At 46.5% G+C, this 27,777-nt stretch overlaps 1 protein-coding gene across 1 annotated transcript in view; it reads left to right on the plus strand.

The window, feature by feature from the left end:
* LOC124151151 (adenylate cyclase type 5-like) overlaps positions 1–27,777 on the plus strand; it is an 87,706-nt gene that overhangs the window by 10,447 nt on the left and 49,482 nt on the right. Inside the window, exons 2-4 of the mRNA XM_048382978.1 lie at positions 18,485–19,325; positions 23,684–23,833; positions 26,547–26,668. Coding sequence (XP_048238935.1) covers positions 18,567–19,325; positions 23,684–23,833; positions 26,547–26,668 — 1,031 coding nt within the window. The 5' untranslated portion in view covers positions 18,485–18,566. The remainder of the gene's footprint in view (positions 1–18,484; positions 19,326–23,683; positions 23,834–26,546; positions 26,669–27,777) is intronic.

The following is a 27,777-nucleotide window of genomic DNA, read 5'->3' on the forward strand; positions in this document are numbered from 1 at the left end:
GACGAGGATGTCCTCATGGATGAGACTGGGCTGAGAATGTCCTCATGGATGAGACTGGGCTGAGGATGTCCTCATGGATAAGACTGGGCTGAGGATGTCCTCATGGATAAGACTGGGATGAGGATGTCCTCATGGATGAGACTGGGATGACGATTTCCTCATGGATACAACTTGGCTGAGGATGTCCTCATGGATAAGACTGGGATGAGGATGTCCTCATGGATACAACTGGGATGAGGATGTCCTCATGGATGAGACTGGGATGAGGATGTCCTCATGGATACAACTGGGATGAGGATGTCCTCATGGATGAGACGGGGATGAGGATGTCCTCATGGATACAACTGGGATGAGGATGTCCTCATGGATGAGACGGGGATGAGGATGTCCTCATGGATACAACTGGGCTGAGGATGTCCTCATGGATAAGACTGGGATGAGGATGTCCTCATGGATAAGACTGGGATGAGGATGTCCTCATGGATGAGACGGGGATGAGGATGTCCTCATGGATACAACGGGGATGAGGATGCTGCTATGTGTGTTAGTGTTATGTGATTACAGCGATCACATGGAGATCTGCACCAGCTGGTGTGTATTGATGACATTGAGTAGTTTGCTGTGTTCATATACCACAGTGCTGTGTGTCATCCCGCCGTGATTGATGGGTATTTACACACCGTGTGGCAGTATGTATATTACATATGTCACTGTCTCGTGTCTCGTCAGCAGTGAGTGCACACATTAAAGGTGTTGGGTTAAAATCAGTGATGCTTATGTAACACTGCACAGATTTATCTAGACATGCTCAGAGGCAAGTCTGCAGCAAATTGAAAAATATCCAAAATTGAAAATTGGTGTTGCTGGGGACCTATTTTCTTACCCAGAACTCCACGGGGAGACAAGCATAGGTCTCACTCACTCACTCACTCACTCACTCACTCACTCACTCACTCACTCACTGATTCTGTGACACTCACTCACTCACTCACTCACTCACTCACTGATTCTGTGACAGACCTGTTCCGTGTGAACAGGTGAGGCAGGCTGTGGTCGCCAGTGGCAACACTGCTTCGTGGATACAGTGGAGGTGAATAGCATTGTTGCAGATATTGATCATGTTGATTTGTGGAAGTGCACGCTGCAGTGACAAGATGGACACCATGTACAGGACACAGAATGGGGGGGTCGGGGGTCGATACGAGCAAGGTCCCCACCACACCAACACAAGGTGTGTGTTAGCTAATGGGTTTGCGGGGGTGGTGAGCAGGTTTGTTGGGTAATATGGTGAGAAGACAGTTTTGGTCACTCCAGCTTGATAATGGTGCAAGAATCGGCATCAAATCATTGCTGTATGCAATAAATCAGAAGTTGTTATCAATAAAGTTGTATGTGTTTCTTATTTACTCACCAACTAGAATGCTAATCAAACAGATGATGTGGTGTTTGGTTACTACTCGGTAAGGGGCTGTCGGGTAGCCAAGTGGTTTCAGCGTTTGCTCGTCATGCCGAAGACCCAGGTTCTATTCCCGACATGGGTACAATGTGTGCAGACCATTTCTGGTGTCCCTTGCCATGATGTTGCTGGAATATTGCTAAAAGCGGCGTAATCACACTCACTCACTCACTCACTCACTCACTCACTCACTCACTCACTCACTCACTCACTCACTCACTCCAGAGTGAAAAAGTGACACAACAGCTCCTGTGATATGAGAGAGGCATGGTCTTGCCCCTTGTCTAGAACGTTCCCTACCATGCTGGATTAGTCGAGCGGTTCTAGAAGATTCCAGGTTGCACTGGACTCCAAAAGCATCTAGATATTTTAACTTCCACACCACTGCTTACAATAGATGGTGATATATTCCTGACCACTAATTATTGTTTAAACACAATGCTATGAACTCCTACTGAATCTCAGCAGAAACAGTGGTATACAGTTACCATGGTTACAACATTGTTTAACAATAAATCTCACTGCCCTATAACAACATACAGTTTCAGGTTGTATTCAGGCCCTAGGCGCCACATGGTACTAGTGTTCGGTACTTCTAGGTACATGCAATGTGCCCCTTGAGAATGTCAAGCGTCGGACATGTGTCCTGTTGCTACAGCTTTCCACACTGACCTCATATATTTAGTCTCGTAAAACAGACGTTAAGACTATGACGGGTTCTATTTTAGTCTAGGCTATATTAATGGTCAGAGTTGGAGTGTATTTGTGAGTGTGTTGTTTTTGTTTTGTTTGTGTGTGTGTGTGTGTGAGAGAGATTGTGTGTGTGTGTGTGACTGTGTTTTTGTGTGTGTGTGTGTGTGAGAGATGGTGTGTGTGTGTGACTGTGTATGTGTGACTGTGTTTTTGTGTGTGTGTGTCTGTGTGTGTGTGTGAGAGAGATGGTGTGTGTGTGTGTGTTACTGTGTTTGTGTATGTGTGTGTGTGTGTGTGTGTGTGAGAGAGACAGTGTGTGTGTGTGTGCGTGACTGTATGTGTGACTGTGTGTGTGAGAGAGAGATGGTGTGTGTGTGAGAGAGAGATGGTGTGTGTGTGTGTGATGGTGTGTGTGAGTGAGAGCAGGTGTGTGTGATGGTGTGTGTGTGTGTGTGTGTGTGAGTGAGACGGTGTGTGTGTGTGTGTGATGGTGTGTGTGAGTGAGAGACGGTGTGTGTATGTGTGTGTGATGGTGTGTGTGTGTGTTACTGTGTGTGTGTGTGTGTGAGAGATGGTGTGTGTGTGTTACTGTGTTTGTGTATGTGTGTGTGTGTGAGAGACAGTGTGTGTGTGTGTGCTTGACTGTATGTGTGACTGTGTGTGTGAGAGAGAGAGATGGTGTGTGTGTGAGAGAGAGATGGTGTGTGTGTGTGTGTGTGTGTGTGAGAGAGTGAGATGGTGTGTGTGTGATGGTGTGTGTGAGAGATGGTGTGTTTGTGTGTGTGTGTGTGTTTGTGTGTGTGTGTGTGAGAGTGAGAGACGGTGTGTGTATGTGTGTGTGATGGTGTGTGTGAGTGAGAGACGGTGTGTGTGTGTGTTTGTGTGAGAGAGAGATGGTGTGTGTGTGTGAGAGACGGTGTGTGTGTGTGCGTGACTGTGTTTGTGTGTGTGTGTGTGTGTGTGTGAGAGATGGTGTGTGTGTGTGCGTGACTATGTGTATGTGTGACTGTGTTTGTGTGTGTGTGAGAGAGAGACTGTGTGTGCGTGACTATGTGTATGTGTGACTGTTTGTGTGTGTGTGAGAGAGAGAGAGAGAGACTGTGTGTGTGTGCGTGACTATGTGTATGTGTGACTGTGTTTGTGTGTGTGTGTGTGACTGTGTTTGTGTGTGTGAGAGAGATGGTGTGTGTGTGTGAGAGACGGTGTGTGTGTGTGAGACGGTGTGTGTGTGTGCGTGACTGTTTGTGTGTGTGTGTGTGTGTGTGAGAGATGGTGTGTGTGTGTGTGTGCGTGACTATGTGTATGTGTGACTGTGTTTGTGTGTGTGTGAGAGAGAGACTGTGTGTGTGCGTAACTATGTGTATGTGTGACTGTTTGTGTGTGTGTGAGAGAGAGAGAGACTGTGTGTGTGTGCGTGACTATGTGTATGTGTGACTGTGTTTGTGTGTGTGTGTGTGACTGTGTTTGTGTGTGTGTGTGAGATGGTGTGTGTGTGCCTGACTATAAGTATGTGTGTGTTTGACAGAGACAGAGACGGTGTGTGTGTGTGTGTGTGCGTGACTATGTGTTTGTGTGTATGTGTGAATGTGTTTGTGTGTATATGTCACCGTGTGTATTGTCAGACTGTTAGGGCATTGTCAGACAGGCTCTTAAGGCATTGTCAGACTGTTAAGGCATTGTCAGACTTTTGTTAAGGCATTGTCAGACTGTTAAGGCATTGTCAGGTTCTTAAGGCATTGTCAGACAGGTCGTTAAGGCATTGTCAGACTTTTATTAAGGCATTGTCAGACTGTTAAGGCATTGTCAGGTTCTTAAGGCATTGTCAGACAGGTTGTTAAGGCATTGTCAGACTGGTTGTTAAGGCATTGTCAGACAGGCTGATAAGGCATTGGTCAGACTGGTTGTAAGGTATTGTCTGACAGGTTGTTAAAGGATTGTCAGACTGGTTGTAACATGTGTAAGGTATTGTCTGACAGATTGTTAAAGGATTTTCAGACTGGTTGTAAGGTATTGTCTGACAGGTTGTTAAAGGATTGTCAGACTGGTTGTAAGGTATTGTCTGACAGGTTGTTAAAGGATTGTCAGACTGGTTGTAACATGTGTAAGGTATTGTCTGACAGATTGTTAAAGGATTTTCAGACTGGTTGTAAGGTATTGTCTGACAGGTTGTTAAAGGATTGTCAGACTGGTTGTAAGGTATTGTCTGACAGGTTGTTAAAGGATTGTCAGACAGGTTGTTAAGGCATTGTCAGACTGGTTGAAAGGTATTGTCTGACTGGTTAACACATTGTCAGACTGGTTTTGTGCTTTTCGTTATCTTACCCCAATTATTGCAAAAAAAACACTATCATTTTAAACCAATATATACTGAGTCAAATTAAAAACTTCACATTTTAAAAAGTAATCCCATATATGATCTATACAATGGACAAATGTATCAGAGAAGGTAATTTTTAATCATTAATGTCCAAAGAAGGATTTTAATTAACTGTGGTAACCATAATTTGTTCCAAGCACCTACGGTATTCGGTAATAACATCAACAGTTTATATCATAAGTCCCAAGCACGAGAATCTGATGGCACACAAGTTCAGTAGCGTGTATGGCCACCATGTGCGTTGACAACTGCCACACAACGCCTCCGCATGGACCTTGTTATGCTTGTGAACACATGATTTGGAAGACGACGCCATTGTTCCTGCAAAATGGTGCCAAGATCTTGCAAATTCTGTGGTTTGTTCTTGAGAGTGCGCAGACTTCTGCCAAGAGCATCCCAGACGTGTTCGATGGGATTGAGGTCGGGAGACCTTGACGACCAGTCCAGGACATTGACTCCCGCATTCTGAAGGAAATTCCTTGTCAAAATTGCTGTGTGGGGTCTGGCATTGTTGTGTTGGAAGATCAAACCGGGTCCATGTGCTGCCATAAAAGGCAGAAGTTCTGGTGCCAGTACCTGGTCACGGTAAGCAGCAGCGTTGAGGTTGCCATGGATAACAAGAAGCCTGGAACGTGCATTGCCACAGAAAGCACCCCACACCATGACACTTCCGCCTCGAAATCTGTCAACTTCTTGTACACAACACTGGGCGTAACGTTCATGACGGCGCCTCCACACCCTCGCCCTACCATCAGCAAATGAAAGGCTTGAAGGTGAGCAGTTCTCAGATGGTTTCGAACAGTTTGGGCACTCATTCTACCCCTAAAAGTTCGCCGTCATATAGCTGCAATACTGCTGAGTGCGGCGTTAAACAACAAACCAACCTAATAGTTCTTTTCTGGTTGATGTAGCCGTCAAAAATCGGTTACGGAGGTGACGTAAGACAATCTGACGATCCTCTGCATGTGACGTCACACGTGGTCGACCTGGCCGAGGGCGATCAGCGGTGGTAACCGTTTGCTGTAGACGCGTCTGTAAATCATAAACAGTCCGTCGATTACAACCCATCGTCCTTGCGACTTCAGCTACGGGCATTCCCGTCTGCAACATGCTGATGGCACGTTCACGTTGCACATTTGAAAGGCGTGGCATGACAAATGGCCGTTAAGACTTTTTAAAAAATCTTTTTAACTTTTTTTGTTAATGACTGCTAACAAGTATGGCTGAAAACACGTGCGGTATTATGGCCACGTGTCCAGTTGCACGTGAAAAACCACTTTTGCCACTATAGTGCTGTGCACATGATTTTGATCGATTCACCTGCACTTAAACGGGTGTTAATTGAAGACGATACTGTTTAAATACACAATAAGGGCCCACAACGATAACTGGTCAAAATGTTAAAATTTTAGGATTGTGAAATTTTTAATTTGGTTCAGTATATATCAACCTTGACCATGCTGACAACATGTATCTTAGTTTTTGTTCTCTCACCCCACCCCACCCCACCCCACCCCACCCCGGGGCGGTGAGGTAGCCTAGTGGTTAAAGCGTTCACTCGTCACGCCGAAGATCCGGGTTCGATTCCCGACATGGGTACAATGTGTGAAGCCCATTTCTGGTGTCCCCCGCCGCGATATTGCTGGAATATTGCTAAAAGCGGCGTATAATCAAACTCACTCACTCACTCCCCACCCCACCCCACCCCACCCCACCCCACCCCACCCCACCCCACCAACAAATATACACACAAATACACTCACCACAGACCCATTTTAGTAGGTATTAGTACGAGGTGTACGTGCTGTTTAGTAACCATGGTAGCATAATTCTGTTATTAAAGCTGTTGAAATGTTTGTTACCTGTTCTGAAAAAAGGTAATTGTGATCTGTAAGAGTAATGATTTACTAGATAAACCTATTCAGTCCTCACGCCATGACTGAGCATCTGGTGTCGGATGTTTCTCGCACCTGCATGGTTCTTGACCTGGGCTTGCAAGTAACAATGGTCAATATGTTTCTTAATTACCACCATCCTAAGTGTGGAAATATACAATTAGCAGTGATTAGCCTGACACCTGGTTTTCATTATTGATTACTGCAAGGTGCGTGTAGATGTCTCCTTAGTAATTGTCCTTAAACTTTATCATCCAGTCAATGTGATTAAGGCTGGTTAAGAGTCGCTATCAATATATTGGCCAGATTTGCTTTTTTCTTGATTTTCTAATGTCCTTGATAGACAGTCTTGCTTGACAATGGTATAAGGATCTATACCAAGACGTTGCTCTAAGAGTACATTAAAGAAAGTGTTATCCATAAATGTCTACTTTGCCATCCATCAAACAATAGATATTTGTGATCTACGTTTGGGAAATAAACAGTGACATTTTGTCCGAATTGTTTTTTGGACGACCAACCTAATTAATCATCTTGTTTTCTGTGTCGTTACTTTAGTTTGCCAGGATGCAGGAGGAAGCATGCTTTAAATGCAACAGCATTTGTATGATTATTTAATTTATTATTTTTCTAAATTTATGCATGTTAAGACACTAACTGTTTGATTGGCATTCTGGAAGATGGGGAGTAAATAAGAAAAACATATAACTTTATGGATAACAACTTCTGGTTAGTTGCCCAAAGCAACATTTCACCGTAGACTCTTACACCATTAGAATCGTATCACAACACATCTACACATTTGGGGGCACGGGTGGCCCAGTCGTCTAAGGCCCCGCTATTCGCTGTGCAGAGTTGCGTCCCTTGGGCACGCCAGAAACCTATGATTGTGGGTTCCAATCCCAGTTCGCCCCGATTATGTTTCTAGGTTTGTCAGCACCATACCCGTGCTCGTGGGTTTCACCGAAGTGGTAAACGTCTTAGACCTGCATCACTTCGGGATTTCCTCCCACATTAAGCTGACTCGCTTTGATATAACTGGAATAATGTTAAAAGCGGCGTTAAACCCAACTCACTCACCCATCTACACATTTACCTCTCATCACTTGGTTGTGGTCACTCCAGCTTGATAACGGTGTAAGAATCTACATCAAAACGTCACTATATGCAATAAACCAGAAGTTGTTATCAATAAAATTGTAGTTTTTCTAAGGATAGACACATCCATGAAACTTAGGAATACATTTGTGTGGCCTGACAACAGGTACAGAGAAGAACACTAAGCTAGGCTGAGTTACGAAGGGTAAATGTGTTCATAATGGATGGGAATGATAAAACTAATGATAAAAGGTTTAGCTAATGGTTGGGCTCACGGCTTTCTTTGTTATTCATGTTTCTTGATAGGTTGTCAATCATTTGATGGGATGTGTATAGGACAGCTGATGAGTTGCTGATGGGCTTTTGTCAGAACAGATCGTTCCATTTGTCTTCCTCCGACATTGTGACATGGAGGTGACATCAAGGTGACATGGAGGTAACATCTAGGTGAAATTAAGGTGAAATTAAGGTGACATCAAGGTGACATCAAGGTGACATTAAGGTGACATGGAGGTGACATCTAGGTGAAATTAAGGTGACATCAAGGTGACATCAAGGTGACATTAAGGTGACATTGAGGTGACATCGAGGATACATCAAGGTGACATCGAGGAGACATCAAAGTGACATTGAGGTGACATCGAGGAGACATCAAGGTGACATCTAGGTGAAATTAAGGTGACATTAAGGTAACATCGAGCAGACATTTAGGTGACATCTAGGTGACATTAAGGTGACATCAAGGTGACATCAAGGAGACATCAAAGTGACATTGAGGTGACATCAAGGTTACATCAAGGTGAAATTAAGGTGAAATTAAGGTGACATTAAGGTGACATCGAGGTGACATTAAGGTGTCATCTAGGTGACATTAACGTGAAATTAAGGTGACATTGAGGTGACATCGAGGTGACATCTAGGTGACATTAAGGTGAAATCGAGGTGACATCAAGGTGACATCTAGGTGACATCAAGGTGACATCAAGGTGAAATTAAGGTGACATCAAGTTGACATTAAGGTGACATCTAGGTTACATTAAGGTGACATCAAGGTGACATCAAGGTGACATTAAGGTGACATCAAGGTGACATCTAGGTGACATCAAAGTGACATCGAGGAGACATCAAGGTGACATCTAGGTGAAATTAAGGTGACATTAAGGTGACATTAAGGTGACATCGAGGAGACATCTAGGTGACATTAAGGTGAAATTAAGGTGACATCAAGGTGACATCGAGGAGACATCAAAGTGACATTGAGGTGACATCAAGGTTACATCAAGGTGAAATTAAGGTGAAATTAAGGTGACATTAAGGTGACATCGAGGTGACATTAAGGTGTCATCTAGGTGACATTAACGTGAAATTAAGGTGACATCGAGATGACTTAGAGGTGACATCTAGGTGACATCAAGGTGACATCTAGGTGACATCAAGATGACATTAAGGTGACATCTAGGTGACATCAAGGTGAAATTAAGGTGACATCAAGGTTACATCAAGGTGACATCGAGGTGACATCAAGGTGACATCTAGGTGACATCAAGGTGACATCAAGGCAAGGTGACATCAAGGTGACATCCAGGTGACATCCAGGTGACATCGAGGTGACATCTAGGTGACATCAAGGTGACATCCAGGTGACATCGAGGTGACATCAAGGTGACATCGAGGTGACATGGAGGTGAATATCAAGGTGACATCGAGGTGACATGGAGGTGAATATCAAGGTGACATCAAGGTGACATCAAGGTGACATCCAGGTGACATCCAGGTGACATCCAGGTGACATCCAGGTGACATCTAGGTGACATCAAGGTGACATCAAGGTGACATCTAGGTGACATCAAGGTGACATCTAGGTGACATCAAGGTGAAATTAAGGTGACTTCAAGGTGACATCAAGGTGACATGGAGGTGAATATCAAGGTGACATCAAGGTGACATCTAGGTGACATTTAGGTGACATCGAGGTGACATCGAGGTGACATCTAGGTGACATCTAGGTGACATCAAGGTGACATCAAGCTGACATTAAGGTGACATCTAGGTGACATTAAGGTGACATTAAGGTGACATCAAGGTGACATCTAGGTGACATTAAGATGAAATTAAGGTGACATCGAGGACACATCAAAGTTTATTATTATTTTTTTGGGAGGGGTGGCAGATCAAGTGTTTTTTACACTCTACAGATGAGACTTATGCAAAAGGAAAACTTGGAAATATCTATAAACATCTTGTTTTATTTGGGTTTCAGGGTTGAAAGGGGGACAGTCTGAGTAAGGTCATAGAAATATTTCTTAAAATAAATTAATTTTGGGTAAAATATTGAAATTGTGATACTACTTTCCTACAGCTCCGACACCACTCTGTTTTCCTTTCAGTAAAAGATTAATTTGATGTATTACACTTAAGTTTATGTTTCACCAGCTGATATTTGTTTTATCCTGGAGCAATATTTATATAAATAATGGTTTGCTTTTGTACCAATACAGATTTCTGTTATGAAATAAGACTATGATTAAGATCTTTACAGCAGCTAACCATCACTCGAATTACATATTCCATTTTCAGGATATCATGCAAGATGCAAATGATTGACTGGGCACTGAATCATATAGTTTATTTTAAGCTGTAGAAGTTTTGAGGTGTAGAAGTTTTTTGAGAATACTATCGTTATACAGCAAGGTCACGATACGATACGTATGATGATACATGGGTCACAATCCATACCTATCGCAATACGCATATATTTCCGTCAAATCGCGTGGAAATTGCTTATTTTAAATATTTCAGAGCAGGTTCAAAATAGAAACTTGCTGTAGGGACATGTTCGTAGCACAGACCACTGGGAAGACTCACACTTACTTCAGCACCCCGACCTCCAGAGGCACACCGCACAGACCACTGGGAAGACTCACCCTCACTTCAGCACCCTGACCTCCAGAGGCACACTGCACAGACCACTAGGAAGACTCACCCTCACTTCAGAACCCCGACCTCAAGAGGCGCACCGCACAGACCACTGGGAAGACTCACCCTCACTTCAGAACCCCGACCTCAAGAGGCGCACCGCACAGACCACTAGGAAGACTCACCCTCACTTCAGAACCCCGACCTCAAGAGGCACACCACCCAGACCACTAGGAAGACTCACCCTCACTTCAGCACCCAGACCTCCAGAGGCACACCGCACAGACCACTGGGAAGACTCACCCCCACTTCAGCACCCCGACCTCCAGAGGCACACCACACAGACCACTGGGAAGACTCACCCTCACTTCAGCACCCCGACCTCCAGAGGCACACCGCACAGACCACTGGGAAGACTCACCCTCACTTCAGCACCCGGACCTCCAGAGGCACACCGCACAGACCACTGGGAAGACTCACCCCCAATTCAGCACCCCGACCTCCAGAGGCACACCACACAGACCATTGAGAAGACTCACCCTTACTTCAGCACCCCGACCTCAAGAGGCGCACCGCACAGACCACTAGGAAGACTCACCCTCACTTCAGCACCCCGACCTCAAGAGGCACACCTCACAGACCACTAGGAAGACTCACCCTCACTTCAGCACCCCGACCTCAAGAGGCGCACCGCACAGACCACTGGGAAGACTCACCCTTACTTCAACACCCCGACCTCCAGAGGCGCACCGAACAGACCACTGGGAAGACTCACCCTCACTTCAGCACCCCGACCTCCAGAGGCACACCGCACAGACCACTGGGAAGACTCACCCTCACTTCAGCACCCCGACCTCCAGAGGCACTACGCACAGACCACTAGGAAGACTCACCCTCACTTCAGCACCCCGACCTCCATAGGCACACCGCACAGACCAGTGGGAAGACTCACCCTAACTTCAACACCCCGACCTCAAGAGGCACACAGCACAGACCAGTGAGAAGACTCACCCTCACTTCAGCACCCCGACCTCCAGAGGCACACCGCACAGACCACTGGGAAGACTCACCCTCACTTCAGCACCCGACCTCCAGAGGCACACCGCACAGACCACTGGGAAGACTCACCCCCAATTCAGCACCCCGACCTCCAGAGGCACACCACACAGACCATTGAGAAGACTCACCCTTACTTCAGCACCCCGACCTCAAGAGGCGCACCGCACAGACCACTAGGAAGACTCACCCTCACTTCAGCACCCCGACCTCTAGGCACACCGCACAGACCACTAGGAAGACTCACCCTCACTTCAGCACCCCGACCTCAAGAGGCGCACCGCACAGACCACTGGGAAGACTCACCCTTACTTCAACACCCCGACCTCCAGAGGCGCACCGCACAGACCACTGGGAAGACTCACCCTCACTTCAGCACCCCGACCTCCAGAGGCACACCGCACAGACCACTGGGAAGACTCACCCTCACTTCAGCACCCCGACCTCCAGAGGCACTATGCACAGACCACTAGGAAGACTCACCCTCACTTCAGCACCCCGACCTCCATAGGCACACCGCACAGACCAGTGGGAAGACTCACCCTAACTTCAACACCCCGACCTCAAGAGGCACACAGCACAGACCAGTGAGAAGACTCACCCTCACTTCAGCACCCCGACCTCCAGAGGCACACCGCACAGACCACTGGGAAGACTCACCCTCACTTCAGCACCCGACCTCCAGAGGCACACCGCACAGACCACTGGGAAGACTCACCCCCAATTCAGCACCCCGACCTCCAGAGGCACACCACACAGACCATTGAGAAGACTCACCCTTACTTCAGCACCCCGACCTCAAGAGGCGCACCGCACAGACCACTAGGAAGACTCACCCTCACTTCAGCACCCCGACCTCTAGGCACACCGCACAGACCACTAGGAAGACTCACCCTCACTTCAGCACCCCGACCTCAAGAGGCGCACCGCACAGACCACTGGGAAGACTCACCCTTACTTCAACACCCCGACCTCCAGAGGCGCACCGCACAGACCACTGGGAAGACTCACCCTCACTTCAGCACCCCGACCTCCAGAGGCACACCGCACAGACCACTGGGAAGACTCACCCTCACTTCAGCACCCCGACCTCCAGAGGCACTATGCACAGACCACTAGGAAGACTCACCCTCACTTCAGCACCCCGACCTCCATAGGCACACCGCACAGACCAGTGGGAAGACTCACCCTAACTTCAACACCCCGACCTCAAGAGGCACACAGCACAGACCAGTGAGAAGACTCACCCTCACTTCAACACCCCGACCTCAAGAGGCGCCCGCACAGACCACTGGGAAGTTTCACCCTCATTTCTAATAATCATTCATAACAATTTTTTCTGCCTCTTCACATATTGACTTTGTACATTTTTTTCCTTTTGCAAAATTTATGGTATAAACCAAGACAATAAAGTGATCCAGCTTAAAGTTGAGGAAAGAACACTGCCAGACCTGCTCCACTTTTGCCCACTTAAGCAGACATATTGTGGAGAGACTAATTAGAACATTCATGCTGAGTTGCTCTCAGTGAGCAATTAGCGCATTCGTCCACCAACAATATATACTACCAGCACACAACTACTGTTATTGATTGGGAGCGTGAAAAACTGGATATCCCTGAAAGCCAGGTACCAGTGGTAATCTCCAGACCAGGTAATCTCATTAATGACCCCCCTTGGGCTGGTGGCTGGTGGGCGTGGCAGGTGGGTTTGACTGCCAAGTTTGTGTATTGTACTTACACAATGGATTAGGAAAGCTCAAGGACCGGGATATTTGTTCATGTGTTTCAATCCTTCACCTGTGATCATGATTAAGAACCGGTAGGAGGACTCAGTGTAGGGGGAGACTAGTTGAGTGTGGGTGTTACAATATAGAGATGGTGACATGGATAGCAGTCTGCCAAAGCCATGATCTTGCATTCATCACATTATCACAAGGTAAGGCCATTACAGAATAATTCTTAGATTTTCATCTTTTTGCCTCAGTATCAAACTCCTGCCTTCATTGTATTGCTCCCAAGTACCTACAGACACAAAAAATGAAATTTTAATTATTTTTTTTATCAAACTCCTGCCTTCATTGTATTGCTCCCAAGTACCTACAGACACAAAAAATGAAATTTTAATTATTTTTTTTATTTGATGAAATACTAGATATTAGTACATGTAGTATTCATAACACATTCATGAGTTGTGTGAATTATATCTGAGTTTCTAGGGTTGCTTACTTAATTTGGAGACCAAATTTGGAATTGTGAAATATGTCATACAAAAGGTGTGTGTGTCTGTGTGTCTGTGTGTCTGTGTGTGTTATGGACTAAATGGAGTTTTTGTGAGTTTTTAGTGTTTTTATAGGTTTATAATTTTAGGGTTTATTGACAGCTTGTTTGTTGTACTTTTTAAGATGCGCCCGAGTTGGCCGCTTTTGATCAGATAGATGCCTAGTGCTTTAAAGGTTTGTAAGTCATTAAGTTTGTAAGTTTCATTGCATTTGGAATGAACCATTTTCTACCCACATTGACAGTTACTTGTCCTGCATTTCGCGTGCATGGGCTAAATCGCTGGTTGTGTTCAGGCATGTGTTTTGGGGAGCTGTTTCTAACACCTTTAGTCTTGTAGTTTTCATTGGTTTTTTTAGTCATGGTCTCTTTTACAGTTTCATCAAAGCATCCAATCAGTGTGACATGATCTTCATCTGTTAATCACATCGTCAACATACTCCAGTGTATTGATGTGTGTTGTCGTATGTTCATGTTTGACACCCTCCATACCAGGTGACCCTTCAGTAATGACTTCACCATACCCGTGCCCGTGGGTTTCACCGAAGTGGTTAACGTTTGAGACCTGCATGACTTCAGGCTTTCCTCCCACATTAAGCTGACATGTCATGATATAGCTGGAATACTATCCAAAGTGGCATTAAACCACTCACTCACTCACCATGAGTGTGGAATTTATGTATTTTATGTATTATTTTTTTTACTAAAAGCCTAGGCAAGTCTAGATCAAACTAACCAAGTCTAGTTTGCTTGATTCCACATATGAAAACAGCAGAAGAGGAAAGGTTCTTGAAAAAATATATAATTATTTGAAAGACATGTTTTCATTGATTCAGTGTTAGTCTAGATAGTTGGCAATGAGCTATCTGTAAGCATGACCAACGCCATGCGTTTTAATCAAACTGAACTTGTACAGTATTGCAGTGGTGGTCGACCAATCCCAATAAATCACAGTTCCCCACACAACTGTGTCCCCTCATAGTCTATAAATACATGAAGGACAGTTTAGCTTGATTGTGTCGGCCTCAACAGTTTATGGTTTGGAGTTTATGTGTTTACAATATTGTGTCTTTGTGTCGACACTGCGGCCTTGCACGTGTTGCGTCAAGCTCTTCATTAGGATTCTCGGAAGGGCACACAACTGGCCTAAGGTATAATTGAGTGAGATGTTGAAGTGTGGTACGGTTTTTGTGAGATGTTTTGTCATGGTTGAAAATAATAGTCACTTGAACAGTGTTCTAAATTGAGACTGAATTTCGTAATGTGAAAAAGTATATAATGTAGAGGGGATTAAATTAAGTTACTAAAACCCGCGAGGATCTGAAGATCCCACTTAAGGTCTAACACTGTCAAAGGACAGATCAAGTTATAATTAATATTTTGTTCTGTATGTTTTATTGAGGGTAAAATTGACATGATTTGATAAAATGGGCTGGGGCTGTGCAGGGTTGGTCTCCCCTTTACCCCTCATTGACATTTTGATCATTGTCGTCTTCTAACACTTGACTGTTGCACCTCTGTTACACCTCTGTTACACCTGTCCATTAGACCTGTTTGTTACACCTCCCTGTTACATCTGTCTGTTACACCTCTGTTACACCTGTCCATTAGACCTGTTTGTTACACCTCCCTGTTACATCTGTCTGTTACACCTGTCTGTTACACCTGTCCATTAGACCTGTTTGTTACACCTCCCTGTTACATCTGTCTGTTACACCTGTCTGTTACACCTCTGTTACACCTGTCCATTAGACCTGTTTGTTACACCTCCCTGTTACATCTGTCTGTTACACCTGTCTGTTACACCTCTGTTACACCTGTCCATTAGACCTGTTTGTTACACCTCCCTGTTACATCTGTCTGTTACACCTGTCTGTTACACCTCTGTTACACCTGTCCATTAGACCTGTTTGTTACACCTCCCTGTTACATCTGTCTGTTACACCTGTCTGTTACACCTCTGTTACACCTGTCCATTAGACCTGTTTCTTACAACACCTGTCCGTTACACCTCCCTGTTACAGTGTACTTACACCTGTCCATTTCACCGGTCTGTTACACCTGTCCGTTAGACTTGTTTTCTTACAACACCTGTCCATTACACCTCCCTGTTACAGTGTACTTACACCTGTCCATTACACCTGTCTGTTACACCTGTCAGTTAGACTTGTTTCTTACAACACCTGTCCGTTACACCTCCCTGTTACAGTGTACTTACACCTGTCCATTTCACCGGTCTGTTACACCTGTCCGTTAGACTTGTTTTCTTACAACACCTGTCCATTACACCTCCCTGTTACAGTGTACTTACACCTGTCCATTACACCTGTCTGTTACACCTGTCAGTTAGACTTGTTTCTTACAACACCTGTCCGTTACACCTCCCTGTTACACCTGTCCGTCACATCTGCCTGTTACACCTCCCTGTTACACCTGTCTGTTACATCTGTCCATTGCCCCTGTTTGTTACAACACCTGTCCATTACACCTCCCTGTTACAGTGTACTTACACCTGTCCATTACACCTCCCTGTTACACCTGTCTGTTACATCTGCCCATTGCCCCTGTTTGTTACATCTGTCCATTGCCCCTGTTTGTTACAACACCTGTCCATTACACCTCCCTGTTACACCTGTTTGTTACATCTGCCCATTGCCCCTGTTTGTTACAACACCTGTCCATTACACCTCCCTGTACACCTGTTTGTTACATCTGTCCATTGCCCCTGTTTGTTACAACACCTGTCCATTACACCTCCCTGTACACCTGTCTGTTACATCTGTCCATTGCCCCTGTTTGTTACAACACCTGTCCATTACACCTCCCTGTTACACCTGTTTGTTACATCTGTCCATTGCCCCTGTTTGTTACAACACCTGTCCATTACACCTCCCTGTACACCTGTCTGTTACATCTGTCCATTGCCCCTGTTTGTTACAACACCTGTCCATTACACCTCCCTGTACACCTGTCTGTTACATCTGTCCATTGCCCCTGTTTGTTACAACACCTGTCCATTACACCTCCCTGTACACCTGTCTGTTACATCTGTCCATTGCCCCTGTTTGTTACAACACCTGTCCATTACACCTCCCTGTTACACCTGTTTGTTACATCTGTCCATTGCCCCTGTTTGTTACAACACCTGTCCATTACACCTCCCTGTACACCTGTCTGTTACATCTGTCCATTGCCCCTGTTTGTTACAACACCTGTCCATTACACCTCCCTGTTACACCTGTTTGTTACATCTGTCCATTGCCCCTGTTTGTTACAACAACTGTCCATTACACCTCCCTGTACACCTGTCTGTTACATCTGTCCATTGCCCCTGTTTGTTACAACACCTGTCCATTACACCTCCCTGTACACCTGTCTGTTACATCTGTCCATTGCCCCTGTTTGTTACAACACCTGTCCATTACACCTCCCTGTTACACCTGTTTGTTACATCTGTCCATTGCCCCTGTTTGTTACAACACCTGTCCATTACACCTCCCTGTACACCTGTCTGTTACATCTGTCCATTGCCCCTGTTTGTTACAACACCTGTCCATTACACCTCCCTGTTACACCTGTTTGTTACATGTGTCCATTGCCCCTGTTTGTTACAACACCTGTCCATTACACCTCCCTGTACACCTGTCTGTTACATCTGTCCATTGCCCCTGTTTGTTACAACACCTGTCCATTACACCTCCCTGTACACCTGTCTGTTACATCTGTCCATTGCCCCTGTTTGTTACAACACCTGTCCATTACACCTCCCTGTACACCTGTCTGTTACATCTGTCGATTGCCCCTGTTTGTTACAACACCTGTCCATTACACCTCCCTGTTACACCTGTTTGTTACATCTGTCCATTGCCCCTGTTTGTTACAACACCTGTCCATTACACCTCCCTGTACACCTGTCTGTTACATCATTCCATTGCCCCTGTTTGTTACAACACCTGTCCATTACACCTCCCTGTTACACCTCTCTGTTATGCCTGTCCGTTACACCTTTATAAAACATGCACCAGTGCAGCTTATTATTGAAAGATGCAACCTAATATTTATGTCTTCATGCACCGAGTGGAAACAAATCATTTTAATTTATTATAGGGACCTAAGTGGCCCCCCAGGAATAAATACAGGTTGCAGAATGGTAATTTAGGTTGCAAATGTTACCAAATTAGTGGCACACACGCAAGAGGCTTGGGAAGGGAGATACTATTAGTAACGCAACTAATTATGAACAGTTGACAGTGAAGATGACTTCTGTGGAAAACATGAAGATTTTATAGTGTGATGAAGTCCTTAATACAGGATTTACAGCACTGATGGGATAGAGGTTTTATGTTCCTGAGAATTTGGGTCCTTGATGACCGTTGCAGGGCTGGATTTAGCTTTATAATACATGCACCAATGCAACCTATTGTTGAAAAAGGCAACCTTATATTTATAACTTGGTGGGTTGAACAGGCCATGCATACGAAGAGTTTCTCCAGATCTTTAATCGCCGAAGAAAGACTGAAGTTTTCAAGCAACTTTCGCTGAATGAAGATGCTGAGCTGATCCCTTTCTTGTGTGCCTCAGGGCTTACATTGCATGAGGATGTATAAGTGGATTGTTGTTGTTGTTGTTGTTGTTGTTGTTGTTGTTGTTGTTGTTGTTGACTCTCTCACTTATAAACTTTTTTGAATTTGCTGATAGCCAATATTTCTGTTCCAGGCTACTGAAGGTGTTGTTCATCAGTTTCCATGGCCAACTCACTCCACGCCACACACGATGTGACTGATTCTGTCACATCATCATGAGCACCAATCAAAATGAAGGAAACAAGGGAACCGGCAATGGCCTGGCCAGTCATTTTGGCCTCAAGAGTGGTAAGGTGTCGCCGCTGGACGCTCGACCAGCAACTGGTGGGTCCCATGCGCGAGTGTCGGCTTGGGACCGCGCCCAACTGCGATACGAGGAGCAGGAAAAGCGAGCCAAGCAGACAAAAGTCAAGCCGTTTAGTGTGGAAGGGGACGTGGTCATCAGCAGCAGCGTCTGCTGCAACTCGCTCTCCATCATCAAAGTCTTCAGCTCCAAGAAGTTCAAGAACATCAAGCTGGAATTGCTGTATCAGCGTTATTTCTTCAAGCTCAACCAAAATAACCTCACCATTCTCATGGCCATATTCTGTGTCATAAGTCTCATGCTGTTGATTTTCTACTACCTAGGGGGAGCCACATTGCCGGCAAGGGGAGTAACTCTTGGGATCATCATGATTGTGTTGATTGTCCTGGAGGTGGTGTGCAATAGGACGTCCTGTAATGAGCAACAGCTGTTTATTTTGTGTTACATCGTCATCTTCTTGTTATGTGGGATTGTTTTGACCGTCACCCTTGACTGTGACCCCCGGGATGCGTCGGAGGGTGTCTGGTGCACCATATTCTTCATCTACATGGTGTATGCGTTGATGCCGATACGAATGAGACTGGCTGTCGCTAGCGGCCTGGGGTTAGCTGTTATACATACAATCTGTGCCGTAGGGATAAACCATGCACAGCCATACATGTGGAAACAGGTGAGGAAAACAGTATCTGGAGGGATGGTTGGAAGGAGGGAGGGATGGTTGGATGGTTGGAGGGAGGGAGGGACGGGGGAATGGTTGGATTGTTGGAAGGAGGGAGGGATGGTTGGAGGGACGGGGAATGGATGGAGGGATGGATGGTTGAAGAGAGGGATGGATGGTTGAAGAGAGGGAGGGAAGGTTGGAGGGAGGGATGGTTGGAGGGAGGGATGGTTAGAGGAGGGATGGATGGTTAGAGGGAGGGATGGATGGTTGAAGAGAGGGAGGGATGGTTGGAGGGAGGGAGGAAGGGAGGGATGGTTGGAGGGAGGGAGGAAGAGAGGGATGGATGGTTGGAGGGAGGGAGGAAGGGAGGGATGGATGGTTGGAGGGAGGACGGGAGTATGGGAGGGATGGAGGGAGGATGGGAGAGAGGGATGGTCGGAGGGAGGGATGGTTAGAGGAGGGATGGATGGTTAGAGGGAGGGATGGATGGTTGAAGAGAGGGAGGGATGGTTGGAGGGAGGGAGGAAGGGAGGGATGGTTGGTTGGAGGGAGGACGGGAGAGAGGGATGGTTGGAGGGATGGAGGGAGGATGGGAGAGAGGGATGGTCGGAGGGAGGGATGGTTGGAGGGAGGGATGGTTAGAGGAGGGATGGATGGTTAGAGGAGGGATGGATGGTTGAAGAGAGGTAGGGATGGTTAGAGGGAGGGATGGATGGTTGAAGAGAGGGAGGGATGGTTGGAGGGAGGGAGGAAGGGAGGGATGGTTGGTTAGAGGGAGGGAGGAAGAGAGGGATGGATGGTTGGAGGGAGGGAGGAAGGGAGGGATGGATGGTTGGAGGGAGGACGGGAGAGAGGGATGGTTGGAGGAGGGATGGAGGGATGGATGGTTAGAGGAGGGATGGATGGTTGAAGAGAGGGAGGGATGGTTGGAGGGAGGGAGGAAGGGAGGGATGGTTGGTTGGAGGGAGGGAGGAAGGGAGGGATGGATGGTTGGAGGGAGGGAGGAAGGGAGGGATGGATGGTTGAAGAGAGGGAGGGATGGTTAGAGGGAGGGATGGATGGTTGAAGAGAGGGAGGGATGGTTAAAGGGAGGGAGGAAGGGAGGGATGGGTGGAGGGAGGGAGGAAGGGATGGTTGGAGGAAGGGAAGGATGGTTGGAGGGAGGGAGGAAGGGAGGGATGGTTAGAGGGAGGGAGGAAGAGAGGGATGGATGGTTAGAGGAAGGGAGGGATGGTAAGAGGGAGGGAGGAAGAGAGGGATGGATGGTTGGAGGAAGGGAGGGATGGTTGGAGGAAGGGAGGGATGGTTGGAGGGAGGGAGGAAGAGAGGGATGGTTGGAGGGAGGGATGGATGGAGGGAGGGAGGAAGGGAGGGATGGTTAGAGGGAGGGAGGAAGAGCGGGATGGATGGTTGGAGGGAGGGAGGAAGAGAGGGATGGTTGGAGGGAGGGAGGGATGGAGGGAGGGAGGAAGGGAGGGATGGTTAGAGGGAGGGAGGAAGAGAGGGATGGATGGTTGGAGGGAGGGAGGAAGGGAGGGATGGTTAGAGGGAGGGAGGAAGGGAGGGATGGTTAGAGGGAGGGAGGAAGGGAGGGATGGATGGTTGGAGGGAGGGAGGAAGGGAGGGATGGTTAGAGGGAGGGAGGAAGGGAGGGATGGATGGTTAGAGGGAGGGAGGAAGGGAGGGATGGTTAGAGGAGGGAGGAAGAGAGGGATGGATGGTTGGAGGGAGGGAGGAAGGGAGGGATGGTTGGAGGAAGGGAGGGATGGTTAGAGGGAGGGAGGAAGAGAGGGATGGTTGGAGGGAGGGAGGAAAGGGAGGGATGGTTAGAGGGAGGGAGGAAGAGAGGGAGGGATGGTTGGAGGGAGGGAGGGATGGTTGGAGGGAGGACGGGAGAGAGGGATGGTTGGAGGGATGGAGGTAGGATGGGAGAGAGGGATGGTCGGAGGGAGGGAGGGAGGATGGGAGAGAGGGATGGTCGGAGGGAGGACGGGAGGGAGGGATGGTTGGAGGGAGGACGGGAGAGAGGGATGGTCGGAGGGAGGGAGGGAGGATGGGAGAGAGGGATGGTCGGAGGGAGGATGGGAGAGAGGGATGGTTGGAGGGAGGGAGGGAGGATGGGAGAGAGGGATGGTCGGAGGGAGGATGGGAGAGAGGGATGGTTGGAGGGAGGACGGGAGAGAGGGATGGTTGGAGGGAGGGAGGGAGGATGGGAGAGAGGGATGGTCGGAGGGAGGATGGGAGAGAGGGATGGTTGGAGGGAGGACGGGAGAGAGGGATGGTCGGAGGATGGGAGAGAGGGATGGTCGGAGGGAGGACGGGAGAGAGGGATGGTCGGAGGGAGGACGGGAGGGAGGGATGGTCGGAGGGAGGACGGGAGAGAGGGATGGTCGGAGGGAGGACGGGAGAGAGGGATGGTTGGAGGGAGGACGGGAGAGAGGGATGGTTGGAGGGAGGACGGGAGAGAGGGATGGTCGGAGGGAGGATGGGAGAGAGGGATGGTTGGAGGGAGGACGGGAGAGAGGGATGGTTGGAGGGAGGATGGGAGAGAGGGATGGTTGGAGGGAGGACGGGAGAGAGGGATGGTTGGAGGGAGGATGGGAGAGAGGGATGGTTGGAGGGAGGACGGGAGAGAGGGATGGTTGGAGGGAGGACGGGAGAGAGGGATGGTCGGAGGGAGGATGGGAGAGAGGGATGGTCGGAGGGAGGACGGGAGAGAGGGATGGTTGGAGGGAGGACGGGAGAGAGGGATGGTCGGAGGGAGGACGGGAGGGAGGGATGGTCGGAGGGAGGACGGGAGAGAGGGATGGTCGGAGGGAGGACGGGAGAGAGGGATGGTTGGAGGGAGGACGGGAGGGAGGGATGGTTGGAGGGAGGGATGGTTAGAGGGAGGGATGGTTAGAGGGAGGGATGGATGTTTGGATGCTTTGTAGATGTTGGATAGGTGTATGGATGCTCAGAGAGAAAGAAAAGTAAACCACAAGGAACAAAGCTGGTTTCATCGACTGACAAAGTTCTAATTTGTTTTCTGTACCAATTTACTCTTTTACTGACAATTTTTTTCAAAAACATTGAAGGAGAAAAGTGATTGTAAGAAATACAAAGTTATTCGACATTTGAGATATTTGTTTTGTTTTGTTGATCCGAAAAAGTGCGGAATGAAAAAACAAAAGCCTTAAGGTCAGACAGACCTGTCACAGCTCTGTTAGGATGGAGAGGGCTAAATGTGGAAAGTACTTCCACATTCGGATCAGTTGTAGTGCCCTGGCAGCCACTTGTCGTCGTCGTCATGGGTTCCCGCAGGCCGTCTCACCAGGAACAGACATTGTGTTTACACTGACTGAAATAAACTCCTCGATGTCCGACATAGGTCAGAGGGGGGTGTTTTGGTGACTTAGCACCAGTGCTTAGTACTCAATACGCCTGCGAGTAAGGACACTATAACTTAATTATTAGATTTTCCTCAAATTTCAAGAAACATTTTGGCATGAGGCTGTTTATAATGTTGAGATGATGTTCCACTTGTTCAGTACCCATGGTAACGGATCTGAAGCCAGATTAGTTAGTTTGGTCCGGTTCAAGAGTGAATGACCACTATGTTGTGACGACAACTCGCTGTGTGTTTGTCATGGTTGATGGTCTTGCCTCAGAACCTAGACCCGATCAAAGCAACCAGAAACAAAGCTGATTGTGCCCACAGCTAATTGTGCCAAAGCTGATTGTGCCCACAGCTAATTGTGCCAAAGCTGATTGTGCCCACAGCTAATTGTGCCAAAGCTGATAGTGCCCACAGCTAATTGTGCCAAAGCTGATAGTGCCCACAGCTAATTGTGCCAAAGCTGATAGTGCCCACAGCTAATTGTGCCAAAGCTGATAGTGCCCACAGCTAATTGTGCCAAAGCTGATAATGCCGACAGCTAATTGTGCCAAAGCTGATAGTGCCCACAGCTGATTGTGCCGACAGCCGACATGGGGGGTACCCATGAAGATCTTCAGCAACCCATGCTTGTCGTGCAAGGTGACAAACGGGACCGGGTGGTCAGGCTCTGTTACTTGATGCATGTCATCGTATCTCAATTGCGTGGATCAATGCTCATGACGTCAATCACTAGATTGTCTGGTCCAGACTCGATTATTTACAGACCGCCATCATATAGCTGGAATATTTCTGAGTGTGGCGTTAAACAACAAACAAACAAAATATCTGGAGAGGGAATAAGGGAGGGAGGGGATTGTGGGATGGGCAGTTTTTTATTCAATTTAGAATTATCTTTTTTATAAGGACTTAGTGTAGATTTAATAAGGAATCGGCTTCGGCAACCCAGCTGTAGTTGCGTGAGTTTGGATTTATTCATTTTGTTTTCCAGGCTGTCTCCAACATTCTACTGTTCACGTGCGTCAACATCGCGGGCGTCTTCACACACTACCCCACAGAGTATGCACAGAGACAGGCCTTCTTGGAGACGCGGCGCTGCATCGAGGCCCGCCTCACCACGCAGCGGGAAAACCAACAACAGGTACGCTGAGGCTGGGAGGGGGGGAGGAAATGGGTTGTGGCATAAGTGAGTGAGTACGGTTTTATGCCACTTTTAGCAATATTCCAGCAAATCACGGTGGACAGCGGAAAATGGGCTTCACACATTGTACCCATGTGTGGAATTGAACCCGGGTCTCCAGTGTGATCAACCGACGCTTTAACCACGAGGCTACTACTAAAGCATGTTAAGGCCAGTATACACTGGGGCAATAGGGTAGCATTGTGGGTAAAGCGTTGACTTGTAGCGTCCATGATTCAGGTTCAATTAATCACATGGGTAGTGGGTGAAGCCTGTTTCTATAGTTCCCTGCCATGAAGAAATGTTCCTGAGGGCAGCGTTGAACCATACTGACTCCCCCCACCAGTATACACTGAAGACACTGCACAGCATGTCGAAATGAAGACATAGCAATGTCAGTCCAGATGGACACTGCTTGTCATGAGAGACAACTGAATTGGATGGGTTGACAGGCTTTGGGGACCTGTGGAAAGTGGCCTTGGATACCTTTTCAGTACTGACACTGTGATGTTATGTAAACACTGTGATGTTGTCTGTACTTGACACTGTGATGTTGTCAGTACTTGACACTGTGTTATGTTGTCAGTACTTGACACTGTGATGTTGTCTGTACTTGACACTGTGATGTTGTCTGTACTTGACACTGTGATGTTGTCTGTACTTGACACTGTGTGATGTTGTCAGTACTTGACACTGTGTGATGTTGTCAGTACTTGACACTGTGTTATGTTGTCAGTACTTGACACTGTGATGTTGTCAGTACTTGACACTGTGATGTTGTCTGTACTTGACACTGTGATGTTGTCTGTATTTGACACTGTGATGTTGTCAGTACTTGACACTGTGTGATGTTGTCTGTACTTGACACTGTGATGTTGTCAGTACTTGACACTGTGATGTTGTCTGTACTTGACACTGTGATGTTGTCTGTACTTGACACTGTGATGTTGTCTGTACTTGACACTGTGTGATGTTGTCAGTACTTGACACTGTTATGTTGTCTGTACTTGACACTGTTATGTTGTCTGTACTTGACACTGTGATGTTGTCTGTACTTGACACTGTGTGATGTTGTCAGTACTTGACACTGTGTGATGTTGTCAGTACTTGACACTGTGTTATGTTGTCAGTACTTGACACTGTGATGTTGTCAGTACTTGACACTGTGATGTTGTCTGTACTTGAGACTGTGATGTTGTCTGTATTTGACACTGTGATGTTGTCATTACTTGACACTGTGTGATGTTGTCTGTACTTGACACTGTGATGTTGTCAGTACTTGACACTGTGATGTTGTCTGTACTTGACACTGTGATGTTGTCTGTACTTGACACTGTGATGTTGTCTGTACTTGACACTGTGTGATGTTGTCAGTACTTGACACTGTGATGTTGTCAGTACTTGACACTGTGATGTTGTCTGTACTTGACACTGTGATGTTGTCTGTATTTGACACTGTGATGTTGTCAGTACTTGACACTGTGTGATGTTGTCTGTACTTGACACTGTGATGTTGTCAGTACTTGACACTGTGATGTTGTCTGTACTTGACACTGTGATGTTGTCTGTACTTGACACTGTGATGTTGTCTGTACTTGACACTGTGTGATGTTGTCAGTACTTGACACTGTTATGTTGTCTGTACTTGACACTGTTATGTTGTCTGTACTTGACACTGTGATGTTGTCTGTACTTGACACTGTGTGATGTTGTCAGTACTTGACACTGTGTGATGTTGTCAGTACTTGACACTGTGTTATGTTGTCAGTACTTGACACTGTGATGTTGTCAGTACTTGACACTGTGATGTTGTCTGTACTTGAGACTGTGATGTTGTCTGTATTTGACACTGTGATGTTGTCAGTACTTGACACTGTGTGATGTTGTCTGTACTTGACACTGTGATGTTGTCAGTACTTGACACTGTGATGTTGTCTGTACTTGACACTGTGATGTTGTCTGTACTTGACACTGTGATGTTGTCTGTACTTGACACTGTGTGATGTTGTCAGTACTTGACACTGTTATGTTGTCAGTACTTGACACTGTTATGTTGTCTACTTGACACTGTGATGTTGTCTGTACTTGACACTGTGATGTTGTCAGTACTTGACACTGTGATGTTGTCTGTACTTGACGCTGTGATGTTGTCAGTACTTGACACTGTGTTATGTTGTCAGTACTTGACACTGATGTTGTCAGTACTTGACACTGTGATGTTGTCAGTACTTGACACTGTGATGTTGTCAGTACTTGACACTGTGTGATGTTGTCAGTACTTGACACTGTGATGTTGTCTGTACTTGACACTGTGTGATGTTGTCAGTACTTGACACTGTGTTATGTTGTCAGTACTTGACACTGTGATGTTGTCAGTACTTGACACTGTGTTATGTTGTCAGTACTTGACACTGTGATGTTGTCAGTACTTGACACTGTGATGTTGTCAGTACTTGACACTGTGTGATGTTGTCAGTACTTGACACTGTGATGTTGTCAGTACTTGACACTGTGATGTTGTCTGTACTTGACACTGTGATGTTGTCAGTACTTGACACTGTGTGATGTTGTCTGTACTTGACACTGTGATGTTGTCTGTACTTGACACTGTGATGTTGTCTGTACTTGACACTGTGTTGTTGTCTGTACTTGACACCTTGTTCTTGTGTTGTAGGAACGTTTACTGCTGTCTGTGTTGCCACGTCATGTTGCCATGGAGATGAAGGCAGACATCGCAGGGAAGCCAAAGGACTCCATGTTCCATAAGATCTACATTCAACGCCACGAGAATGTCAGGTAGGAACTGCATACCAAATTGTTGCATAATGTGTTCATTTTAAGAATATCATTTAAATATTGATTATTTTGTGAGTCAGATACCAGAACTATTCACAAGTTTCATAAAATTGGTTTTACACGGGAGAGTTTAGTGCTTCTTTTTTTCTGGCTATTTACGACTTTTTAAAAAACTGATTCACTGTTGTGTGTGAATAGGCAGACATCTAGGCAATTCACAGCACTATCCAACTGAGTTTAACAGAATATTACTTCAAACATTATAAGTTGACACATATATATAATTAATACCATACATCAGCCTAATTTTAGTATTTAAGGGGTCTGTTCCACAAAGCTATCGTAGCGCTAAGGTGATTGTAACTCCAATACTTTACCATAGACTTGTGATTGTCGTTGTGCTACAGTCGCTTTGTGTAACGGTGACACTGCATCACAAAGTTTATAACATGTCATAATACCCTATGGTGTAATTTGTTACGATTTTGTTGCAAGATCCACTGGCAAAACAATGCCAGGTGACGTCAGCCTAGCAACAGGGTTGCTGGGGTCATTGGGTGTGCATAAACTCATCTCGGTGATCTATCATCTCCATACACAATGTCATTAAATAAGCCTAGGGATATTGGGAGTTTACATTATTTGTCAGTGACATTAGTTCCCGCAGTACATATTAGCACGTGCTTTGGTATTAAACACTGTGTAATCAGTGTTCGAAATACCTGCCTGCCCGACCGTCCGGGACCCGGGACGGGTTGATTTCAACTTGGGCTGCCAGATTTTCAAATCCCCCTGCCCGACGGTCGGGTGATATTTCATATGTGAAAATATTCTAAATATTTCCTGATGATAAGCATTAATTCACATGTAAAGATGAATGATAAAATGTAACCCAAAAGAAACCCCGTAAGCTTATCCTGAGAAACATATGATTATAGTGGGCAGGCAGGTTTTGGTCAGGGCTGGCAAGTATTTCAGCTAGCCAGTCCTGTGGTCTGGCTGACATTTTTGGGAGTTTCATACCCTGGTGTAATACCAGCTTGTTGTTATTAAACAGTGGTATCTTCAGCAGGCATATAATAAATCAAGTTCTTAACTGATGAATTAAT

This window comes from Haliotis rufescens, unplaced genomic scaffold, assembly GCF_023055435.1.
Source record: "Haliotis rufescens isolate VD_foot unplaced genomic scaffold, xgHalRufe1.0.p SCAF_43, whole genome shotgun sequence".
Lineage (NCBI taxonomy): Eukaryota > Metazoa > Mollusca > Gastropoda > Lepetellida > Haliotidae > Haliotis > Haliotis rufescens.